This window comes from Agelaius phoeniceus, chromosome 2 (genome assembly GCF_051311805.1).
Source record: "Agelaius phoeniceus isolate bAgePho1 chromosome 2, bAgePho1.hap1, whole genome shotgun sequence".
Classification (NCBI taxonomy): domain Eukaryota; kingdom Metazoa; phylum Chordata; class Aves; order Passeriformes; family Icteridae; genus Agelaius; species Agelaius phoeniceus.
The window spans coordinates 60,478,280-60,490,413 of record NC_135266.1 but is presented as its reverse complement, the minus strand read 5'-3'; the positions used below and the strand labels follow the sequence as shown (position 1 = coordinate 60,490,413).

The following is a 12,134-nucleotide window of genomic DNA, read 5'->3' as shown; positions in this document are numbered from 1 at the left end:
AGCTCAGACCACGCAGTGACAAGCAAAGGCTGGCTCTGTCACCCCAGCCTCCCTCCTACCCAGCATGAGAAGATTTAGAGCTAAATCTGCAGAGGTATTGCCAGAGACCAATGATGGGCAAGACTAAAAGTAGCTCCTTCCCACTGCATTTCCCAGCACAAAATACTTTTGTTGACCTGTGAAGACCTCTATGCTCTGAAGCATGAAATCCATGAACAGAAGCCTCTGAACATCACAAAACCTTTATTAGTGTTTATCAGTGATACAGATTACAGGAACCAAAGGCAATTAAATAACACTTAAGTTGACCACAGACTCAAGAAATACAAGTCACATTTGGCAAGGCAAACTTCTCAGTACACTGGATTGCTTGGGTTATTATTACACTGTGAAAGAGGAATTTCCCTTACAAGATTCTACATATTCAGGATATTATTATTAATATTAATTGTTATTACTGTGTCTTTCAGACAGCTCCTTTGGCAAGAATTCCCATTTTTAAGTATTTATTATATAAAAATATAACGAATTTTCATTATGTACAAACATTACATTACACAATGTACAGGTTAAAAACACTACAAAAAATGGCAGGCCGTGGGTAAACCAAAAGCAAAACAAAAAACCCCAATGTAGAAAACATGAAAAGAAATTTAAATACTGCACATTTCATAAAAATTACATTAACTACAAACAATTTTTTTTGTTTGCAAATATCAAACAGTACTGATCTGATTGGAAATCTTTCCCAAACGACTTCATTTTTAAGGCACATCTTGCATATTTACACATACGACACTGGATCTGGTCAATAACTTAAAGGCTCTCGGGAGTGACCTAGTTGTGTGCGCAGGGAGGGGTGCACTCGAGGGGGAGCACTCTGGGCTACGCCTTCTCAGTTGTCTCAGTCTGGGGGCCCAGGTATCTAGTTGAGGGGGCTGGGAACAGGGGCACCCCGATCTCCTGAAGGTCGGGGAGCCGTGCAGGGCGCGGCGGGGAGAGGAGTGTGATCGTCCGGTCAAAGTCCCTGTGCAGCACCTTCTCATAGACGCTCTGAAGCCCCACTGTTTTGGGCAGCTGGGCTTGATAAAAGTTGTCCCTGCGAAGGGGATCCCTGGGCAAGGACGTGCTCTTGCAGAAGGTGGAAAGGGGTGCTGAAGGATATGGAGAGGGGTGAGGGTTGGCTCGGCCACAGGAAGGGCTCCAGCAGCGGTCGGAGTGCCCCAGGATCTTGCATTCAGCTGTGCATGCCCACAGACCTAGAGAGATAGGGGAGGAGAAACCTGTCGTTACTGCAGGAATAAATCCACACCATTCACAATCCTTAGAGTTACCAGTCACAGGATGATTCACTGCACTGATGGTGGGAGTGGGGAGGTGATGCTTTACAGCGCAACAAAAACCCATGCTTGGTTAGGTAATGTTGTTCTGTTAGGGACACGCCTCACAATTCTAGCTTTAAGGGAACCTTTTTTCAGGAAAAAAATCTAACCCTACAGCACTTCTGACAAATGCTAATTTGTGCTGGGCTCTCAGTGCAGAGAGGAACCAACACCTAACAACAGCCTGCTCCAAGGAGATGGGCAGTTTGAGCCATGCAGCCAGAGTCTGGCTTCCCCTTCCAGCTGCCCTGCCTGATCACTGTGCCCCAGGGATGGGTCCCTTCATCCACCCCCCCATCCATCCATCTTTCTGTCTGAGGTCCAGTGGGGAGCAGGGGCAGAGCCCTTACCGTTCTGCATGTGTGTGATGAGATCTTTCTTCAGGGCATCTCCGCTGATATCCGAGTCGCTGTCGTTAAAATCACTGTCGCCTTTGCCGCTGTCTTTGCCACTGAACTTCTCTGCCTCCCGGCCGGAGATGGTGTTGAAGGAGTGTCCCTTCCAAATGGCCACAGGGGGAGCAGGCTCCTTGTTGTAGCTCGGAGTGGCAGCAAAACCCTGCTGGTGGGGAGGAAAAATCAAAGAAGACATGAGGGAGGGAAGTGGTGAAAAGTAAACCAACATTAACTGCACCTCTGCCGCTAATTCACATCCTCCAAGACACCCCCCCAACCCTTTGCCCACTTCCCTCTGGTGGGATCTTACCTCCCCACTCTGTCCCCTCAGCCTCTTCTGACCCTCATAGAGGCAAGTGCTGTCACTGCCACTCTCAGTGGTGGAGATCTCTTCAGCTGCTGGAGAGGGGTCGGGGCTGGTGAAGGAGGTTTTGCTGGGAAAGGTTCGGACCTCAAACATATTCCCCCTCTGGCTGCCCTCCTCCTGATGGCCCTTCTCCAGGTGGGAGATGTCTATTTGGTCCTTCAGGGCAGTGTTGTTTTTGATGTTGTTCCCCTTCTTGCGCCTGTTGCAGGTGGTGGCGATGGTGATTATAGCCACCAGGAGGAGGGTGCAGCTGCCTGCCAGGACAATGATCACGATCAGAGGGATGTCCCACTGCAAAGCCTTTCCTTCCCAGGAGCTGGGCTTGGCTATGTCTTGGATACTGGACGGAGCAGTGGCGGTCACCAGGAAGTTGACTGTGGCAGTTGTGGCCAGGGGAGGTCTGCCATTGTCTGTCACAGTGAGGATGACCTTGAATAGCTGTCCCAGCTCCTCAGAGAGGTCACCCCTCAGCACAATGTCCCCAGTACTTGGGTTGATGGTGAAGAGGTCTTGCTGGGACTCTTCCAGGAAGGCAAAGGTGAGCTCAGCATTGGCCCCATCATCTGCATCTCGAGCTTTGATTTGGGCCACCAGGGAGTCACGGGAGGTCTTGCTGGACACACCGATTTCCACAGTCCCATTGGTGAGCACTGGGTGGATGATGACAGGAGGGTTGTCGTTCTGGTCCACCATTCTCACTTTGACAACAGTGCTGCTGGAGAGCTGTGGGGAGCCACCATCAGTGGCCTGGATCCTCAGGTCCAGCTGCTTGAGGATCTCATAGTTGAATGTCCTGAGGGCATAGATGGCCCCAGTGGCGGGGTCCACCGAGACGTAGGTGGAGATGGGGGCCCCCATGACCTGTGTCTCCAGGAGCCGGTAGGTGACCTTACCATTGTGGCCAAGATCAGGGTCACGAGCCACCACGGTGGTGATGTAGGCGCCTGGGGGGTTGTTCTCTGGCACAGCCACCTCATAGAGGGGCTTGGCGAAGAGCGGCGCATTGTCATTCTCATCGCTCACCCGCACCGTGTACTGGCGGACGGTCTTGAAGGGCGGTGAGCCCAGGTCCTCAGCCACCACAGTGAGGTTGTACTCGGGGATGCGCTCGCGGTCCAGCGCTGCTGTGGTGACGATCATGTAGCTGTCCTCGTAGGCCCGCTGCAGGGCGAAGTGGTCGTGCCCACGGAGGCTGCAGCGCACCTGCCCGTTGGCGCCCGAGTCGCGGTCCGTGGCACTGACGAGGGCCACGAAGCTCTCTGTGGCCGCCGCCTCGCTGACGTAGGCCACGCCAGCTGCGCTGGCAGCGCCACGGAGGGCGCTGATGCTGATGCGCGGGGCGTTGTCGTTGACGTCGGTGAGGCGCACGACGACGGTGCAGGTGGCAGCACGGGGGCTGGCCCCGCGGTCCTGGGCACGCACGTCCAGCTCGTAGGTGCGGGTGCGCTCGTAGTCCACGGCAGCCTCCAAGGTGAGGTGGCCCGAGCGCGGGTCGAGGCGGAAGAGCCGCCGTGCCTCAGGGGGCACCTGGCTGCTGAAGGCATAGACCACCTCACCATTGGGGCCCTCATCAGGGTCAGCAGCATCCAGATCGAGCAGCAGGGAGCCGGGCGGCGCATCCTCAGGCAACTCCACCGTGACAGAGCTCTGGGCAAATGTGGGACTGTTGTCATTGGCATCGAGAACACGGACATGCACGGTGGCTGTGCCTGAGCGTGCTGGGCTGCCACCGTCCTTGGCCACCAGCTCCAGGGTGTAGGAGGGCTGGCGTTCGCGGTCCAGTTCCTGGAGCAGCACCAGGTCGGCACAGCGTGCCCCATCCGCCCGTGTCTGTGCCTCCACACCGAAGTGGCTGTTGAGGGAGACCTGGAAGCTCTGGATGGAGTTGGAGCCCACGTCCTCATCCACAGCCACCTCCAGCGGGAGGCGAGTGCCGGGTGCAGCACTCTCCGACACCTCCAGCGCCATCTGGGCATGGGGGAAGCGCGGTGCATTGTCATTGATGTCACGCACCTCCAGCTCCACGTGCACCAGGCGGTAGCGCTCCCGCCAGCAGCTCACCACGTCGAAGGCCAGGACACACTGCGGGGCTTGGCCGCACAGCCGTTCCCGGTCCAGCCCCGCTTCGCCGATGCTCAGCTGCCCGTCCTCCTCCCGCACCCGCACCAGCGAACTGTTGCTGAACTGCCGCATCAGGCGAAAGCTCATCTCCCCCGGCGCCTTCACCGGCATCTCATCGGCCAGAGTACCGATCACCGTGCCCGGCGCGCCCTCCTCGTCGGTGCGATACCTCACCGTCTTGCAGCGGGACACGGCCAGCAGGCAGGCGGCGGCCAGCAGCCGCAGGGGGCTCATGGCAGCGGCGCGGGGCTCAGCCCGACGGCGCGGTGCGGACGGGACGAGCGCGGGCTCGGGCGGGACACACCGGGAAGGCTCCGCCGCCGTCTGCGCCCCCCGCGCCGCCGCGCCGCCTTTCATAGACGGCGCTATGCAAATGAGCGGGCGGCGGAGCCAATGGGAGGCGGCGCAGAGCGGGCGGCGGGCGGCCCCCGGCGCGCCCCGGGCCGGGCCGGGAGCGGGGTCGGGGGGCGCCTGCCTTTGTTTTCTTTAACTCTGCGGGGTCTTGGGGGGTTCTTTTCTTTTTTCCCTTTTTTCTTTTTCCTCCCCCTTCCCCCGCACCGTCGCTATTTCTTTTCCCCCGTTTATTTATTTATTTTTTTCCTCCCTCCTTCCTTTCCTCCCGCTCCCGTCTCTTCCCTCTCTCCGGAGGCGCGGCAGCGGAGCTGGCGCGGGGAGCGCGGAGCGCAGCGCGCGGTGGGGTTTGTTAATCCTGCCGACAAGTCGGGACAGGTGCCGTGCCGTGCCGTGTCGCGGCGTGTCGTGGCATGTCGCGGCGTGTCGCGGCGTGCCGCGCGGGCGGGGGCGCGGGGCGGGCGCGCATTAGCGGGGTGCGGGGGAGCGGCGGGGGCGGCATTCAGCTGCGCCCGGAGTGGTGTGTCACTCGCGTGAGAGCCTGTGATCAGCGCCGTAAGTCGCCTTTCAGGAGGTGTCCCCGCATGCTTTAGTATGCATGTCACCGCCCGGGTTTCTTAAGCCTGGGGCACTAGCAGGCGAGGAGGAAAAAAAGAAAAAAAAAAGTTCCAAATAGGATTTAGCATAAGCTTGAGGAGATTTGGAAAGGTTTCAAAGATCAGGCAGTATCAAAGGCTTATGAAGCCCTCGTTAGCTGTAGAAATATAATAGCATGGCAGGCTATCCCATTCGAGGAACCAATGTCTGTATTATTTCACTATGACAGGCTAAAGGGAGAGAAAGTTGAACAGTTTCCACAGAGGAGTTGGACTAAGTTGAATATAATGAGCAAACGCCACATGTATCCATTATGTCCCTCTATTCATTCCCAATCACTGCCATAACTCTTTGACTAAACGATGATGAGCGCTGAATTACACACAATGCCCTGCTCATATTAAAATACATTTAAGACCTATCCCTCCTGGTGCCCTGTTACGCCTATTCACAGGATTTTCTTTTTGTCCTAATAGGGCCTCTCTGGGAAGCAACACCAGTCTCGTTCCAGAAGAACAAAATAACAGCATGAGGCTGAAACCTGGCACGAACCGGGGGGAACGAAACCATCTGCCCCGCAAGGCACCGAGGCCCTGCGCGGAGCCCGCCGCAGCCTCGCAGCCCCGCAGCGCCTCAGCAGCCGTGGGGAGGGCGGCTGTCGGCCCTGGCCCGCAGGGGGAAGACCTGATGGGGAGAAAGATAGGGGTCCTGAGGGGCAACTGCTTCTCCGGGAAACCTCATTCCTCTCCTCTCCTCTCCTCTCCTCTCCTCTCCCTCTCAGGGAACCCAAGAGACTCATTTTAAAGCAAGAGGGTGACAAACAGAATGCGATCCGGTCCAACCCCGCGCCGGTTTCCTTTGCCAACCCGGGATAAAAGCGCTCGGCTGGGCGCACGGAGCGCGGTCGCATCCCGGGGCTGCATCCCGGGCTGTGCGGGATGCGCGGGGCGGCACGCGAGCGGGGGGCGGCGGGCTGCCCGCAGCGCCGGCTTATGGAAATGGGATTTAAATCGCGCCTCGGCCCCGGCTGCGGGGGCGCGGGGAGGGGGGCACGCTCCGCCGCCGACAAAAGCTCCCCGAACGCGCGGTTTCCATCCGAACGAAGCTCCGCGGGGCTCTGCTCTCCCGGCCGCGGGAAGCTCCGCAGGCGGCCGCCCGGAGGGGCCGGCAGCTTTCGGGCCCGGCCGCCCAGAGCCGGGCCGGGGTCCGCAGCGGGCAGAGCTCCGAGGTGTAGAGACTGGGACCGGGCTGCCTGGGAACGGGGCCGCCGGTCGGGAGCGGGCAGTGTGCAGCGGGGCGGCCCCTCGTGTGTAACAGGATTATCTTTGCCATTTCAAGTTCCATACAGCATGTAATTTATTTTTAATTAGGATTAGATCGAGCAGGGAAGGAGACCAGACCTTTCCCCCCACCTCCCCCTCCCCGCAAAGGCATGGCTATTCCACGAGGAGCTCTTATTCTTTACAAAAAAGCCAATCAATCGATAAACCAGGACCTGTGTTCACCTCCCACGCACTTTGCAGGAGAAAAGGGTGAAAAGGGCTGTGTTTTCAATGTGTGCTCAAGTATCTGAATCAGAAGGGGAGGCTTGGAAATCCTTTCCTTTCCCATCTACCCAGTCCCACTCTCATATGCTTTCGATCCAAACCCATTTTTAAGAGGGACACAGTGGGGTCTTGCTCCTCATGCCTTTTTTTTTTTTTTTTTTTTTTTTTTTTGTGTGTGTGTGTGTCTGTGTGTTTTGTTTTAGAGTTCAAATGCACTTTCTGCCTGCTTGGGTTATTCTTTTCCCACTGTTGTGACTTTGATTTTAAAAAACCCCAATGTATCAGTCTCTCTGCCTTCTCCCCAGTAGAGCCCACCACAGAAGTGTTCTGAAAGGCTAGTGAAGGATCCTGTTTTACAGCTCAAAATAAACATACAGATCAGCTGTATTAAAAGCACTTTGAAATATTGTGGTTAAACAGCCCAGATTGGTTGATTGCTCCATGTGGGGACATATGTTCTTGCAAACTGTGCGTATTGTTACTAATGGGGATTCTCACACCACAGCCTTTCCTTTGAATCTGAGGCACTGGTGGTTTCTCTGGAGCTGTTGCAAGGTTGTTTTAATAATTTACCAGCTCTCTTGCACTTAGTGTTGTTGTGGAGACTCAGAGCGTGCTAAGAAGGAGGTGTTTTGCGGTGTCCAGAGGTCTGATCTCTGCTGCCAAGCTCCTTTCTGTACCTCTTTAGACACAGAAATCAAAGCTGCTCCGAGAGATGGATGCCAGGCAAAGGAAAAAGCAAGGCTTCCCCACACACCTCTGTGAACCTGGGATCTTGGGTAATGTGTTGCTCCCAAGGAGGGGGAGCACTCCTAGACCAGCAGCCTGTTGCCAATATCAGTCAAGTAAGTGATCGCCAGCAAATCAATCCAGGTTTCTCTTTTTCAGCTTTATATTTACTTCTTTCTTCCCCCAATTCAGATCTTGGAAATAAAGTTTGTGGGTGCTTTTCCCTCTCCCCAGGCAGTTATTACCTTACAAGGGGTGGCAAAACCCCAGGACCTTATCCTGTTCTTCACTCCTCCAGCTGAGCGATGACACTTCACTGCGTTTTCCCATCACTTACAGCACAGTAGGCTCACATATGTCTCAAGGTGTCAAGTGTTCCCAGTGCAACAGGGTAAGGCTTCACTCTCGCAACAGGTGCCTGGGATCCTGCCCAGGGATCTCTGCTCATGGAGATAAGCTTGAAGGTCTTATGTTTTAGAGGTGTGAGAGAAGGCAAGGCTCCCATTGAGCTCCCATCTAGTATCTCAGGACCACATGTACCTCGAGGGAGAGTGTGCAGCTTCATGTGAACACAGGGCAGTGTGCTTCCCTGTTGCACAATGTTTGTGTGTCCCTGCTCCCAGGAGATCTTAAGGGTATCAAGCCTTGGCTGTTGAAAGTGCCCCTCTCTGGCCCTCTCAGCACAGACTGTATAGTGAGTGCATGCCCTGGGGGTGTTGGGATGGGATCCCCCTGTGGCACAACCCCTGGGGTGGTATGACTGCCTCTCAGGAGAAGCCAGGCTACCTGGGCATGGTCTCCAGCTGGTCCTGCTCACCCACATACCAGAGGATCTGTTTGACCCTCTCTCCAGACATGAAGTTGAGGTGCAACATGTCTCCCCACCCCTTGTCTCTTAGCCTGTAGAGTAGTGGCATGGCCCTCCCTCCTGGAAACTCATCTCCATGCTCAGGCCCTGCCTCTTTCTTCTTGGGCATCCCCACAGCTTGGCTGCCTTGGTGTGATCTACAAAAACAAAGGAATTCCTTCTGCTTCAGGGTCTAAACAATCCCCCCTGTTTAATCATTTCTGCTGAAACTAAGGAAGTGTGGGTTAACCTGTCAAGCTCCACAAGCCCAGGCTGACCAAAACCCCTGGAAAACAAAGGAGTGGAACGAAGCAGTGAAGGGTTTTGTTGCTCTCTGGCTGTTTGTGTTGGAGGGTAGCATGCGGCATTGTGCTTCTGTCTCCAGCCATGCTGGCTATAGAAGACATGCTGCAAACCTTCCTGTGAGCTGTGGATTGGTACCAGGGCTATAAATCATTCTGATCATTTGTTTATTCGCTTCAAATGCTGCCCTGCCTGCATCTCCCCTCTGTGAAATGTGGGTTAGAAGAAGGAGTTTGTTTTGCAGAAGAAAGAAATTGCGTGCCCATACCCCCTACCCGGCAAGCAGTTTTGATTCCACAGGGAATTTATTTTTTAATTGGATTAATTTCTAGCCTCTCCCGGAGTAGCAGCTGGGGTCTTTGATACAAGAGGTTAAAACAAAGGGGCATGAAACAAAAGACCAGTTTTCTGCATTCCCCACACAGCGTGGGCCTCGTGCGAGCTGCCTGGAGGTATCCTTGGCACACTGCATTCCTAAAGGTCTCCCCATGTTGTCCTCAGCCAGGGGCTCCTGCAGGTTTTTTGGGGGTGTTCTCTGGTCTGTCTTGCTAGCAAGATATCTGAATATGAGGCTTTGCTTCGTAACCCAGCTTATGTTCCCACATAACCTTACCCCTTAGTGTCCCTTTCATTTTCCGCTCTTCCCACCCACCCTCTCACTGCCCACCCCTTTTCCAGCTCTCTTTACCCTCTATGTTTTCTGCCCCAGTAGAGATAAATGAGGCTTTCAAGCTGTTAAACCAGAAGGCAGGTTCTCATATTCAGTTCTCAACTCTCTCATCTGGAGGAAGGCTCAGCCCCACCAAGGTCTGGGATATTTAGGTATTCAATTATCATTGAATTCTGTAGAAGTTGGACATATTTTAGCTCGACTGAGGGCTTGAGGATCTCTCAGTTTCAACCCCTCATGTCTACAGACCGTGGGTGCATTGGAGTGACAGCCCAAGTCCTGCTCTTTGTCCACTAGGAGGACTGTTATTAGATCAGAGATGCCCTTAGAAGTAACTACCTTTATTATGCACATCCCTTATGGCGATTTTACCTTGGTGCCTTTGGATTTAGGGAGTGCAGGTAACAGAGTAGTTATTCATGTCTGTCCCCATTCTAGACTTTTAGAAGAAGTGCTTACCTTCTCCATAGCTTGAGGTCTGATCAGATCACTGGGATGTTAAAGAAGGGAGTTGCACAGCTTCTCTCCCTGGCTGTTGTGAATTGGTCCTGCTCCATGGCTGCTGCTACATGCCTGGCTGGGATGTCTTTCACAGCACTTTGAAGGTGTCCGCACTGATACATTTGGCTTTCCTCCAGTAGCTCCTTGTTTCCTCCTGGGTCTCGTTCACACTCTCCTCCTTGAAGGACTGTTTGGAATTTTAGACTCTTACAAATGATGAATGGGTGGAAGAAATACACCTCTTAGCTCCCAGAAAGATGTACAGTCCTCTGCGAATACTCATGTGAGGTGGTTGTGATGGGCTCCGCTGATTTCTCTGAGAAACAGCTCCCTGGCTATTTGGTGTGCAAAGTCCATTTCTGCATGTCCTTCCACTGCCCCTGCCCAGCCAGTGTCACCCACCCAGTGCCACACTAACAAGTATGGTCCGGTCACTCTTTGGGCTCTGCCACCTTCCTACAGTTTCGGAAGCCCTTCCCAGTAAGATCATATCCTTATACAAGCACAAGGATAGTTACGTACATGCCAATATATTTTTACTATGCCCATAAAAATAGCCTTCCCATTTCTCTGCTGTCTAAATGTTTTCAGTATCACCCTGCACATGTGATTTCTCACCCCCTCCGCTGATACATCTGTGGCATAGGAGGGGACATTGGGAAGCAATCCTTGTTAAGGTCCTGGAAACGGAGAAGTTGCATTAGCGTGATGCCATGCTGGAGGTCATTAGCCCAATATTGCAGCGGAGTTAATAGGCTTGGGCACAGTGCCACAGCTTCTGATTCCAAGGCTGAGGGGGCCTGCAGGTTCTAGCCCTGGTCTGTTCCTGGTTGTTTCCCAGAGGATTACAGTGAGAGGCAGCACGAGGGGAAAGAACGCGACAGGGAATCAGGGACTCAGACATGTGCCACGAGTCCCTTCCTCCATCTCGCCTCTCCTTCTCCCCCCTGCTTCCCCCCTCGTCCTCCATCTTAATCGTGCCTCAGCTTGCAAAGTCAGAGCCCCCAGCTGTGAAGGACTAAGTCTCTTCTTCTCCCAAGCTCCTGAGCGGCAGCAGGCTGTGAGCAAGAGTGTGCCTGGTGTCACTTCTGCTGAAGAGGCTGTGAGAGCAGGGCAAGAGCTCAGACGCAGGCGGCTGCCGCACTTGGCCGCCTGCCAGGGCAGGAGCACGCTCTGCGAGCATCCTCCCTCAGCCGGCTGCTTCCAGGGCTGGGAGTCTGCCCAGCACCAGGTTTTATTTTGGCATAGTGAGAAGCACCCCACAGCTGAACGATGTGGGGGGAGTAGTGGTGAGTTCCCTCAGGCTGCTCTCCTTCATCCTGGTTTTGGGATCATCTCCCTTTCCAATGTGCAGGAGGGCTCAGTGTTAAATGCCCCTCTCTGCCCCCCCACAATGTGTTGGGTGATGGATTTTATCTTCCATGTCTGCCAGGGCGTTGCTGCCTGACATGCAGCCAGCTCCAGGCACAGCAGGGCAGGAAAACAGCACAAAGCTGTACAGAGGAGGATGGAGAGCAAACACATCCCATTACAAGAGAGATGGAAAGACTTTAGATATTCCTACTGAGCTGAAGAGAAGTAAACTTTTCAGAAGCTTGGCAAATCTGATTCTTAAATCATTTGGGTGCTCTTGAGCATTCAATCCAGGATTTTTGCTTTGAGGTTTTCTGCTACTGCATTCTGCTGCATTTCAAGCATTTGGGGTGTTGCTCAGGATTAGATCAGACTGCTATTTGAGGCCACTGGGTGACTTTTTTTTTTTTTTTTACCATATCTGCCATTCTTTGACCTCTGCAGCACCTCCAGACCTATAAAATGTTCCTGTACTCACTGTTTGTCTTTCATGCATGGCATTTGCTCGTTCTCCACATACGCTTCACTGAAGGGGTCTGGCTGAGGAGGCAGAATGTTGGCCCGGGGTGATGTGACCTGGGACTGGAGCTGGTGACAGAGTGGAGAGGACTAGAGCTGTTTCTGTGGCTGAAGGATACATGTGTACCACAGCCCTGAAGGGCATATTTGCCCATCTTTATGAATTAGACAGTCAGTCCCCAAATGTCACCCGTCCCTCCTGCACCTGTGAATGTGCATCACAGCAGGACAAGGAGGCAATTTGGAAACCACTGCAATCTCTATGGCTACATCTACAGCACTGAATGAAATTCTCCATATTCTGGCTCTGCTTAGTTTACTTCTGCAGACATATTCTATGGAGATATAGCCCTTTTACAGTTTGTGGGGAATTACCTGTTTGCCTTTTTGAGTTTAGCCATTTGGTGCCTTCACTTATTTAATTCACTTTAAAAAGAGGTGCACATTGCTAC

General features: G+C 53.7%; 1 protein-coding gene and 1 long non-coding RNA gene across 2 annotated transcripts; one reads left to right on the top strand and one right to left on the bottom strand.

The window, feature by feature from the left end:
• Positions 1 to 226: 226 nt before the first annotated feature.
• On the bottom strand, positions 227 to 4,637 carry PCDH8 (protocadherin 8). Its single transcript, XM_054651475.2, has 3 exons — positions 2,088 to 4,637; positions 1,733 to 1,943; positions 227 to 1,259 (listed from the first exon to the last, which is right to left on the bottom strand). The coding sequence occupies exons 1-3, from the start codon at positions 4,620 to 4,622 to the stop codon at positions 886 to 888; spliced, it is 3,120 nt and encodes a 1,039-aa protein (XP_054507450.2). The 5' UTR covers positions 4,623 to 4,637; the 3' UTR covers positions 227 to 885.
• A 468-nt stretch (positions 4,638 to 5,105) lies between these two features.
• On the top strand, positions 5,106 to 6,693 carry LOC143693350 (uncharacterized). The gene is made up of 2 exons (XR_013180906.1): positions 5,106 to 5,171; positions 5,690 to 6,693. It is a non-coding gene; the product is annotated as an uncharacterized LOC143693350 (long non-coding RNA).
• The last annotated feature ends 5,441 nt before the right edge of the window (positions 6,694 to 12,134 follow it).